Genomic DNA, 12,771 nt, shown 5'->3' with positions numbered 1-12,771 from the left:
CAGGTTGAAGGCATATGCAACACTCATCGATGAAGAGAACGTGATGTCAATCCTGAGCGGTCCATCTGGCATTTTTTGGGCCCATCTGTACTGCACTGCATGTTGTCGTGGTTGCAAAGAGATCGACCTCGCCATAGATGTCAGGAGTGAAGTTGCATATCACGCTTCCTATTGTGCACAGTTTGAGTCATAACACAATGTCTTGTGGCTGCATGAAAAGCCTTATTCAAAATGGTGGCGTTGCTGTCCAGGTTTCTCGGAGCCATAATACGTAGCTAGCGGTCATCCACTGCAATAGCAGCCCTTGGACGGCCTGCAAGACATGTCATCGACAGTTCCTGTCTCTCTGTATCTCCTCCAGGTCCGAACAATATCGCTTTGGTTCACTCCAAGATGCCTGGACACTTCCCTTATTGAGAGCCCTTCCTGGCACAAAGTAACAATGCGGCACGATCGAACTGTGGTATTAACTGCCTAGGCATGGTTGAACTAAAGAAACCACAAGCCGTGTACACCCTTCCTGGTGGAATGACTGGAACTGATCGGCTGTTGGACACCCTCTGTCTAATAGGTGCTGCTCATGCATGGTTCTTTACATCGTTGGGTGGGTTTAGTGATATCTCTGAACAGTCAAAGGGACTGTGTCTGTGATACAATATCCACAGTCAACATCTATCTTCAGGAGTTCTGGGAACTGGGGCGATGCAAAACTTTTTTTGATGTGTGTAGTTATTCTATTGAAGTATTCACTCGAACTTAATCAATTGTATATCTTTATTTACTGTTTCTTAGCAGTAAAGAGAATGTTTCTTTTCCAATGTAAGCATTCTTTAACATTTATTGTCAAATTCTTGGCTTGTATCTCAAGTTTCCTCATTCATCCACTTCACTGCCAAAAAAAATTTTCTGTAATACATGTTTTAGTGACCTTCGAATTTCTTTGCTTGTATGAAAACACATGACACATAACACAAGCAGGAATCAAGGATACAAAACCCTAACTACAGTGAATTGAGAAAAACTGAATCTGGCAGAATGTACCTGACAAGTTCTTACTACCCGAGCAGTGAATACGCATGTCTTTATTGGTATATAAGCGTGTGATTCCTTTGGTGAAGGGCACCCTGTAACAAAGTCTTACTGCCACTGACTGAAATATCAATCTTCTGTTGTTAGCACCAATGTACAACTTATTAATAACCCTTTCAACTGAACACCACATGTTGCCTGTAAACTCTGCAATAAAAAGTATAAAAATTAGTTGTTCTGGTGAATTAAACAGAATCCCACTATGCTCACCAACTACACCTACTTCTCTCAGCAGATAAAATGTCCAGTCTCTTGTCCTTTGCCACTTCACAGATAACCTGCTTGGAAACAATTAATCAGATGAGTAATAACACATCAAGTGGACAAAGAAGCATGTGACTGAAGCAACCTATTCTCTCACTAGAAAAAGAATGATATTTACCACACAAGATGCAAAGAAGTTCGTTGGTTTTTAACAACTGCTTTTGCATCTCTCAGATGGGGGGAAAAAAAACCTCAAAAGGAATACAGAGAAAAACATAGTAAGATAATATACTGAAGTTCCATTATTTAATACTGAGCTCCAAAAATTCTCATTTTTACTACAGTCGAAACTGTCATTACGATGTTGAAGGACCTAGCAGTTTATGGCCATTATAGCCAATTTGCTTTGTTCTTTGATAAAAATTTTGTATCTGAAAATTTTAGGCTGGAAGAGAGGTAATACTTCAACGAGTAACAGAAATACAGTATATATATCGTATTTACATTACAGTATTTGTGGGAAGGGGATGAAGAGGAATTTTTCTTATATTTATACAGAACCCACAGCTATAATATGCCAGGGAAATGTAAAACCCTTTAATAAGTCAACATATAAATAGCAACAAAGTACACTGTTCAATACTGTTGAACACAGTCCTGGATAATGAATGAGAGAAAATATTGTGCATGTTTAAAACGTGCTGCGAATGCTGTATCGTATAATGGTCATGCATGAGAAAACTTTGTTCCAGTTACTTTATTACAAAAATTAATCAACAATACCAATATGAAAAGACAGTAGTCTACACGCAAATTACATGAAGGTCTATATTTTCTCCTAAGTTTCTGTTTAAAATGTTGTACAAATGTGATGTACTATATCCAACACATCAAAAATATCTAACACGCACAATGACAAAACATCAATAATGAATACGCTGTTATTCTACTTCCATGCCTTGAAAAAACAACACATACTGGAATTTAATTTTCTAGTTTTCTACAACTACAGTAAAGACAGTGTTGTTTAGTTTTCTAACAAGTTGTCTGAAACTTAAAATGCAGGTCAGTATGCATACCACAATATACTGTTCTATTGAGGGTTATCAGTTATCTTTGACTGCTTTTTGCATTTAAGATGTGCATACACATCTTGCATTTGACAATACATTTGTTTTAAGGCCTGATTTGAAACCAACAATCTACAGAAAACAAGAATTTGTAAATAAGCATTACATTGTTGTCAGTAATCCCCAAATACGTAACAAACAAAAATGAACATTGGACGTTATAATCAATTTAGAATTACTTCTCTGAATATGTAATAAAAATATGTCATTTTATACAATAAGCCACAATAAGCACTCATGTACTAAGCAATTTTTAAATATAACGTTTACATAGAATTTAGACGGGACCATTAGATTTTGCTGGTGTAGTCAATTTGTTGTTAAAAGATATGTTGCTATAAACGGTGACTGTGTTTGGAGTTGTTTGTAAATTTTATACTCCCACAATATGATTGGTTGGTTGGTTTAAAAGAGAGAGGGGGGGGGGGGGGGGAGGCGGGAAGGGACCAATCTGCAAGGTCATCAGTCCCTTGTTCTAGTAGAAGAATGACACAAGGGAAAGAAGAAAAGAAAGGAGAAGTACAGTACAATAACAGGAGAAAGGAAGAAACATAAGAACGACAGGAGGACAACCAACACTGCCATGGAGAAAACAGAAAAAGAAAACCACAGAGATATGCAAGAAACAGGTAGAAGGGGTACAAACAAGAGAGCAATGACCAAGGCTGGCCGACCACGAGAATAAAAGAAAGCCAGCCACTCTGCGACACATTAAAACATCCACTCTAAAAGCATCAGACTGGAAAACACAAAGGGACAAAGGACATGCGCTAAAACTTATATAGAATGACAAAACCCAACGTCACGTATAAAATGTAAAACTAAATTAACCAATGAGGTGTTGTCAGCTAAAACTAATAGCAACGAGTCCAGTAAATGGCAACGAGTCCAGTAACTGAAGAGTCCATCGCAGGGCAGCCAAAGATGGACAGCTCACCAAGATATGGGCCACTGCGAGCCAGGAGCCACACTGATACTGAGGTGGGTCATCACGGCACAGGAGGTAGCTGTGTGTCACTCAAGTGTGGCCCATGAGGAGCCGGCAGAGAACCACAGAGTCCCTGTGAGAGGTCTGCATGGAGGACTGCCACACATTCATAGTTTCCTTAGTGGAAAGCACTTTGTTGTGTGTGCTGAGGTTATGCCATTTCGTCTCCCAAAGCCGCAAAACCTTGTGGCGTAGTACTGAACGCAGGTCAGTTGCAGAGAAGCCGATCTCCGTAAGCGGTTTCCGCGTAGCCTATTTGGCCAGCCTGTTGGCAAGTTCGTTGTCTGGGATTCCAACATGACCTGGAGACCAGATAAACACCACTGAACGACTGGACCATTCCAGGGCATAGATGGGATCCTGGATGGTCGCTACCAAAGGATGACGAGGGTAGCTTGTAGGCTGCTCAAGGAGTCAGTACACAGAAGAAACGACTCCTCATGCCTTGAATGGATGTGCTCAAGAGCACGAGGTATAGCCACCAGCGCTGCAGAGAAAACACTGCAGCCATTGGGCAAGGAATGCTGTTCAATATGTCCTCCATGGACATATGCAAAGCCGACGTGACCATCAGCCACTGAGCCGCTGGTGTAATCACTTTGTGGCCTCGGTACATGTCAAGAATAGAGAGGAAGTGGCAGCAGAGAGCCGCAGGGCTAACTGAGTCCATGGGCCATGTGAAAGGTGCAGGTGATGCCGCGGCCTAGGTGTACACCATGGAGGTATATGTGAATGGACCTCAAGTAGAGGTGGTAAAGGCAAGGACTCCAGTTCATAAAGAAGGGATCAGACACGAACTGCAATTGGAAGCCTTGACCTGGGCCATCAATGCCGGAGATGAATTGTTGTGGGTGGGAAAAGGATACGGTAATTTGGATGCGCAGGAGAACTGCGAACGTGTGCAATGTAACTGGTCAGCAGATGTGCACGCCTAACCTGCAATGGAGGGACTCCAACCTCCACAAGCACGCTGGTCACTGGACTCGTCCTTAAAGCTCCTGTTGCTAGGCAAACGCCACAGTGGTGCACTGGGTCGAGCAAATGCACCGCTGAGGGTGCCGCTGAACTATAAACCAGACACCCACTGGCGGGATTGAACAAGGGCTCTGTAGAGCTGCAGCAGTGTAGAGCAATCTGCACCCCAGTTGGTGTTGCTCAGGCAGCGGAGGGCATTGAGGTGCTGCCAGCATTTCCGCTTAAACTGACGAAGATGAGAAAGCCAAGTCAATCGGGCATCAAAAACCACTCCTAAAAATCGATATGTCTACATTACAGTGAGGGGGTCAACAGTAAGGTAAAGTTCTGGTTCCAGATGAATGGTACAATGGCAACAGAAGTGCATAACACATGACTTTGCAGCCAAAAGCTGGAAGCCGTGGGCTAGAGCCCTTGACTGCACCTTGTGGATGGCTCCCTGTAGGTGCCGCTCAGCAACACCAGTACTGGCAGAGCAGTATGAAATGCAGAAGTCATCTGCATACAGAGAAGGTGAGACGGACGGCCCTACGGCTACTGCTAGACCATTAATGGCCACTAAAAATAGAGACACACTGAATATAGAGCCCTGCGGAACCACATTCTCCTGGATATGGGGGAAACTATGGGAAGCACCAACTTGGACACGGAAAGTACGGAGCGACAGGAAGTTTCAGATAAAAATCGGAAGCAGGTCCCAGAGACCCCACTCATACAATGTGGCAAGGAAATGATGTCGCCAGGTCATGTCTAACGCTTTACACGAGTCAAAAAATATGGCAACTAGGTGTTGGCATCTGGAAAAGGCTGTTCCAATGGTAGACTCAAGAGACACAAAATTATCAGTGGTAGAGTGCCTCCCTGATATGGAGCCAGTAGGCCACGTGACTCCGGGACCCAACTCAACTGCCAACACACCATATGTTCCAGTACCTTACAGAGAACGTTGGTGAGGCTGAAGGGTCGACATCAAGCTGGTTTTTACAGGGTTTGAACACCAGAATGATGGGCTCTCCTGCCATTGCGATGGAAAGACACCATCGCACCAGATCCGGTTGAAGATGATGAGGAGACAGCACTTGTAGTCAGATGAGAGATGTTTAATCATCTGACTGTGGATCTGATCTGGCCCAGGAGCTGTGTCATGGCAGGGCACTGAGGAGCTCCCACTCAGTAAGTGAGACATTATAAGATTCACTGTGGCATGTACTGAACGAGAGAACTTTCCCTTCAAGCCACCATTTGAGAGTGCAAAAGGCTGGGGGTTAATTCTCTGACGCAGAGGCTCGAGCATAGTGCTCAGCAAAGTGCTCGGCGATCGCGTTTGCATTGGTAGACAACACGCCATTTATGTTAACACCGGGAACAGCTGTTGGTGTGTCTGGTACCCAAAAACACGTTTGATCTTTGCCCACACTTAGGAAGGTGACGTATGGCACCCAGTGGTTGAGACATATCTCTCCCAACACTCCTGCTTCCGTCGTTTGATAAGTTGGCAAACATGGGCACAGGGCTGTTTAAAGGCTATGAGGTGCTCCAGGGAAGAGTGCCGCTTATGCCACTGTAGAGCTTGCCAACTCTCCTTAATTGCTTCAGTGACTTCCGTCAACCACCAAGGGACTGCCTTTCACCGGGTGCACCCTAAAGAGCGAGGGATCGTGTTTTCTGCCACAAAAGCGGTTGTTGTAGTCACCTGCTCAACCACCACATCGATGTTATCGTGTAGAGGAGATTCAACAGTGACAGCAGAGGTGAAAGTTTCCCAGTCCGCCTTGTTTAAAGCCCATCTGGGCAGGCGTCTGTGGGCCTGACGCCGGGGCAGTGACAGGAAGATGGGGAAGTGGTCACTACCACACAGGTTGTCATGTGCTCTCCAGTGGGTAGATGGGAGACATATCCTGGGCTGCAGATTGATAAATCAAAGGCTAATTAATTACCATGAGCCACAATGAAATGTGTGGCGGCCCCAGAATTTAAAAGGCAGAGGTCGGACTGAGGCAGTAAAGTTTCAACATCTCTGCCTTGGAGTGTAAGTATGGTGCCACCCCACAAGTGGTCATGGGCATTAAAATCTCCCAAAAGTAGGAAAGGTTTAGGGAGTTGATCAATCAGTGCAGTTAATACATTCAGCCATACTGTACCATCTGGAGGAAGATATACATTGCAGACAGTTATTTCCTGTGCCGTCCTTATTCTGACAGGCACAGCATCAGAGGGGTTTGAAGGGGCACAGTTTCACTACAGACTGAGTGAAGGACATAAACGCAAACTCCGCCTGACACTAGATTATAGTCGCTAGGATTCTTGTAGTATCCCTTATAGCGGTGGAGGGCAGGGGTCTGCATTGCCAAGAACCAGGTTTGCTGAAGGGCAATTCAGATAGCAGGTGTAAAGCTAACAGTTGCCTTAGCTCAGCCAGGCGGTGGAAAAAAATCGCCGCAATTCCACTGGAAGATGACGTCATCGTGAGACTGGGAAGGCATGGAACATTCAATGAGACAGTTTACACCTCAGGGTCACCTGCTCCCACCAGCTTTTTGCCTGAGCAGTCTCTATCCATTGTGTCTGAGGGTCCGGTGAGATTTAGATCCTCAGCGGACGCAAGAATATCCACCTCATCTGCAGACACAGAGCTTGCAGGTAGTGGTAGTGTGGGTGTCACTGCAATTCCCTGGGTCTTGAGGACCTTCTTTTTGGATTTCTCTCACTGCTCCTTGGGTTTCCCTGGCTGGGAGGACTTCACTGATTCAGCCTCCGGGACTGAGGACATGCGTGAAGCCCTACGACTAGCTGCTTTTGGGCTCTTCAGCCACTGGTGGGTGTCACCTTTCCCACTCTCAAAAACCCGGGAAGGGAGTGGCCCAAAGGACCCCCTCCTAGCGAGAGGAGCTGAAGAAGACTTCTCCAGCTCAATGTGGGGACTGATATTCCCAATGGTTCGGGGGGGGGGGGGGGGGGGGGTGTTGTTCCCGAGGTAGGTGGTGCAGGAGCAACAGGAAGGGAAGTGCCCCACCATCAATGGGGCAGGTGTAGTCTTCTGATTCTGAGAGGCGACAGGAATGTGAGGAACTGATGGGGCGACAACTGTTCCCGTAGCGGCTGCGTAAGAGGAGGTCATAGTCACAGGATGTAGGCACCCAAATTTTCTCTTAGCCTCAGTGTAGGTCAGTTGGCCCAGGGTCTTATATTCCATGATTTTCCTCTCTTTCTGTAAAATCCTGTAGTCTGATGAGACAGCGAATACTGCTCTCCGCAGCTGACACAGGTTGGAGGTGGGGCACATGGAGTATTGGGATGTGATGGACATCCACAATCTCAACAAGTGTCGCTGGAAGTACAGTGGAAAGACATATGGCAGAACTTCCAGCACTTAAAGCACTGCTTTGGAGGAGGGATATATGGCTTGAAGGCACAGCTGTAGACCATCACCTTGACATTCTCGAGTATGACGATGAAGGTAAGATGAAGGCACCGGTGGCAGCCTGATTATCCATCGGTCCTCGATGGATGTGTGGGACGAAATGAACACCTTGATGCTCTAAATTGGCGCACAGCTCATTTTCAGACTGCAAAAGAAGGTCCCTGTGGAATATAATACCCTGGACCATATTTAAGCTCTTATGGGGCATGATGGTAACAGAAACATCCCCAACTTGTCACAAGCAAGTAATGCCCATGACTGGGCAGAGGATGCTGTTTTTGTCAAGACTGACCCAGAGCACATTTTGGACAAGCCCTCCACCTCCCCAAACTTGTCCTCCAAATGCTCCACAAAAAACTGAGGCTTCATCAAGACAAAGGAGTCCACATCAGCTCTCATACTTACAAGGTACCGGGGCGAATAAGCTTCACTGCCATCCTTAGCCTGGCGTTCCGCTCATAGTGTGGCCACGGAGGTGAATGATTTGGGTTCATATTTCTTAGCACTGAAGTTAGACTTTGCCTGCTTACTTACAGACTGCTGGCGGCGGACCACCAGCCAGAGATGATGTACTACGCTTCATGGCATGTCATCCACCGTGATGCCACCCACTCCGACCAGGGGCCCTCCCCACAGGCATCACCCAGCCTTAGCAAGGGCCACCTGGCAGGATGGCCTTTGCCGGGAGTCCCAATGCCCCAGGGAGATGGGCATCTACTCCATGGCATACGTGGGGAGTTAACAGTGCAGGCATCAGCAGAGCAATCCCTGTGTTGTCTGGGGGTTACAATAAACAGGGTACATGGTGGCCCTACCACAACGGACTGGCTACCATGCTGGATGTGTGCTAAGAAGGCCATGGTCATCACCGGGCAGAAAGTGACACTGCATAGTGCTTGGTGGAAAACGCACCCAGGAAGGTGTCCTTGCCCAAGAGATGGAGAATGAGCAGGACTGCAATATGACAACGAGGAAGTGGGCTAAAGATCTCAATGCACGATGGACACAATGCACCATGTAACCTGTCCTCCTCCAATTGGCTCGATCTTCAGGAAAATTTAGAAAGATGGAGGTCAAACTCGACAGGGGACCATCACATAAAGGCCAAAACGTGTGAGACTCCTTGTAGTCGCCTCTTATGACAGGCGATACCTCAGGCCTCTTCTAACCCCCGGACCCGCAGGGGGACCACAATATGGTCTCTCATGGCCAGGAAAATAAAATAGAGATACTGCAAATCAAAGTAAGTTTTAAGCCATGTTTATAATAAATAATAATAATAATAACAATAATAATAATAGTCAGCAATTTACAACAATATTTTAACTTTTGTTCCAAATTTCTGAAAGTTATCCAGGATGTGAAGCACATTTGATATTAGAAGAAAATGTACTACTGCATGGAGACCTAGAGGGTCATACCAATTGGAAACATTTCTTTTATTCTCAAACACTACAACTTCTCCTTGTGAAATACAAATATTGTCACTTCTAGATGAGTTGGCATAAGTTGATCACTTGCAGTAGCAGTAGGCTGGGCACAGCAGCTTCCCCGGCCTATCTCAACCAATAACGTAACACCATTTTGTAAATAACTCCATGGCAATGACCTAAGTGTTTTCATTACTCTTTAGACAGCTACTGTTTTTGCATGTAGCCGTTAGGGCTCGCAGTTGAAAGCTTGCAACAGTGAGCCTAAGCAATGACACCTACAGTTGAGATGGTGTAAGAAGATCCCTACCTTCTTATACCTTCTCAATTATAGGTGTAATTGCTTAGGTTGGAGGACCAATTTAGACAATAGCGTGCACTGTGTTTTTGTACTTGATGGGAACAGAGGTGGGAAAGGGTAGTCATAATGAGCTAATTCATTTTCAGCATAAATTGCTCTGAGGCATAAAAAACACAATAGCATTACAGATGCAATGTTGACAAAAGAGTTCACGGGTGAACAGCTGAGTGTTAGTGTCCAAGCGGCACAATATTTCGGCAAGTGACCACATTGTCATCATCAGATGCGCTGACAAACTGACCGCCGAGACACTGATGTCAGGCTTTTATCTCCTCTCCTCTCCTCTCCCCCTCCAGGTATTCCAGATGAGGTCTAAGCCCAGGCACGGAGTGTTCAGCACCCTTTTTATCAGATTCAGAACAGGTTCCCAGGCATTATTAAGGATGTAACCGCTGTCTTGATTGATCAGTTGTTCCCCTGCTCGAATCTCAATAGCTTCTTCAATGACGCAGTCCCAGAATTTGGAAGTCTGTGTCAGAACCATGGTTGGTTGTAATTCTTCCTGTGCAATTTCGAGAGGTGATGTTCAGCAAACCACCGACTTGTTAGGCTGCTGCAGTCTGGTGTGACGTTCATGTTCGTGGCAAGAATCTTTGATAATATGTACCGTTTGACCAATGTAAGTCATGCCACATTCCCAGGGGATCTAGTAGACTCTGGATTTCCGTAGTCCTAGATCATCCTCGACATTACCAAGCAGTGCCTGTGTCTTAATTGATGGGTGGAAGACAGTCTTCAATTGATGCTTTTGAAGAAATCGACCTATCTCTCCCGATAAAGTGCCACAGAATGGAGTAAATGCTATGCTCCCATCGTGCTGAGGTTCCTCTTCTGTTTCCTATGGTCGTATAGTTGGTGTAGGATGTAGAGCTCCCTGAATTTGCTTATCTGTGTAGCCATTTTTCCGGAAAACCAGCCTCAGGTGTTCAAGCTCTGAGTTAAGGCTCTCATTGTCAGACAGGGTATGGGACGTGTGAACCAATCTTTTGAAGTCGGCGTTCTTCTGTGCAGGATGGTGGCGGCTGTTTGCATGTAAGCAAAGGTTAGTGTGCGTCTTCTTACAGTAAATGCTGTGGCACAATGTGCTGTCTGCCATTCTTTTAATCAGGACATCCAGAAAGGGGAGCACTCCCTCCACTTCGGCTGGCAGAGTAAACTTGATGTACGGAATTGAGATGCATGAGGAAACCATTCTGCTTGTCTCTATCATGTGGCCATATGACAAAGGTGTCATCAGTATAGTGGAAGAAACAGGTAGGTTTCCACTGCGCTGAATGCAGGTCTTCCTCCTCGAAATGTTCCATGAACAAGTTGGCGACGACTGGTGAAAGTGGACTCCCACTGGCTACTCGTTCAGTTTGCTTGTAATATCCACCATCGAAGAAAAAGTATGTCGATGTCAGGGTGTGCCTAAAAAGGTTGGTTGTCTCTGTGTGAAATTTCTGACCAGTAAGTTCTGAGGCTTCCTGCAAAGGCACCCTTGCGAAGAGAGAGACAACATCGAAACTCACAATCACGGAGTCTGAAGTTGTTAACACGCCCGACAAAATCCAATGAGTTGCGAATATGATGTGAACATTTTCTGATGTAAGGGCTAAGCATATCCTTAAGGTATTTTGCAAGTGAGTATGGCGAAGCACCAATGCTGCTGACAATCGGTCGTGAAGGCACTCCCCCTTTGTGTACCTTGGGAGTCCTTAAAGTCTCAGTTGTAGCTTCTTCACAACATCCTCAAAACATTGGTTCACATGGCCCATACCCTGTATGGCCCATACCCTGTCTGACAATGAGAGCCTTAACCAAGAACTTGGCTACACAGAGAAGCAAATTCTGGAAATATGGCTACACAGAGAAGCAAATTCGGAGAGCTCTATGTCCCACACTGACTGTACAACCATGGGAAACAGAAGAGGAACCTCAGCAGGATGAGGGCATAGCATTTAATCCGTTCTGTGGCACTTTCTTGGGAAAGATTGGTTGAATTCTTCAAAAACATCAAGCGAATACTGTCTTCCGCCCATCAATTAAGTCACAGGCACTGCTTGGTAATGTCAAGGACGACCTAGGACTGCGGAAATCCAGATTCTACCAGATCCCCTGGGAGTGTGACACGACTTACATAGACCAAACGCTGTGTACTATCTGAGATCTTTGTCAAGAACATCAATGGCACACCAGACTGTAGCAGCCCTAACAAGTCAGCAGTTGCTGAACATTGCCTCTCGGAATTACACAGAATGAATTATGACCAGAACAAGGTTCTGACACAGACTTCCACATACTGGGACTGTGTCATTAAAGTATCTATCGAGATTTGAGTATGGGAACTGTTGATCAATCAAGATTATATCCTTAGAAGGCCTGGGAACCTGCTTTGAATCTGATAAAATGTAGAAAGAAGTCATCCCATCACAAACTGACTTCGAGAACAGGCAGAGATACTATGTAGACACTGTCAGTACCTGCCCCTGGGTGCAGACTGCGAACAGAACAGATGCGGGACGCTCCGCGCCTGGGGGTGGAACGCGTTTGGAACACCTGGAGGCTGGGCGCAAATACCTCGGTGGTCTGTTCATCAGCCCATCTGAAGATGGCAATGTCATCACTTGCCAAAATATTGTGCCAGCTGGACACTAAGACCAGGCTGTTCACCCATGAACTCTTTAATCATGAAGTATGCTGGAAGAAATTGAAGAATCAGTTACAATGTTATTCAGCAATTTATGTAATATCAGAATATGATAAACTGCTCACCTTATCCTTCAGAGATGGTGTTGCTTGCAGCACTACAGAAGGCTTTGGTATATCAGCTGACACAGAGACTGGAATTCGAATGGGTTCTGTAGTATGAGCAAGAGCAAGCTGGAGCCCTGCTCGACAGCCAGTGTGAGTTGCCACAGGGATTTCTGGAGGTGCCTCTGTCCTACTGGCCCCCAGTAAGCCACTGTCACCAATGGGCTGCGACTGTATCACAGCCTGAGGGAACTGCCTGCCACCAGATGCTTCCATTATCGTCACAGTAGCTGTTGCCGTGCTTTCTGATGCTGATGTGTAGCTGTCATCTGCCACACTCTCATCGTCTTCTTCTGGAATAACTTCAACACTCTCAGGCGAAGTTTTTTCTGATGTATCACCACTCCTCATTTGTGGCCTGAATCCAAGAAGAATTAATC

At 45.7% G+C, this 12,771-nt stretch overlaps 1 protein-coding gene across 3 annotated transcripts in view; it reads right to left on the bottom strand.

The window, feature by feature from the left end:
* LOC126175739 (TATA element modulatory factor) overlaps window positions 1-12,771 on the bottom strand; it is a 173,250-nt gene that overhangs the window by 108,772 nt on the left and 51,707 nt on the right. For all 3 annotated transcript variants that reach the window (XM_049922689.1, XM_049922691.1, XM_049922690.1), the window contains exon 4: window positions 12,353-12,749. In XM_049922689.1, the coding sequence (XP_049778646.1) occupies window positions 12,353-12,749 (397 nt within the window). The remainder of the gene's footprint in view (window positions 1-12,352; window positions 12,750-12,771) is intronic.

This window comes from Schistocerca cancellata, chromosome 3, assembly GCF_023864275.1.
Source record: "Schistocerca cancellata isolate TAMUIC-IGC-003103 chromosome 3, iqSchCanc2.1, whole genome shotgun sequence".
Lineage (NCBI taxonomy): Eukaryota > Metazoa > Arthropoda > Insecta > Orthoptera > Acrididae > Schistocerca > Schistocerca cancellata.
The sequence above is the reverse complement of the archived record's forward strand: the minus strand, read 5'-3'. Positions and strand labels throughout refer to the sequence as shown.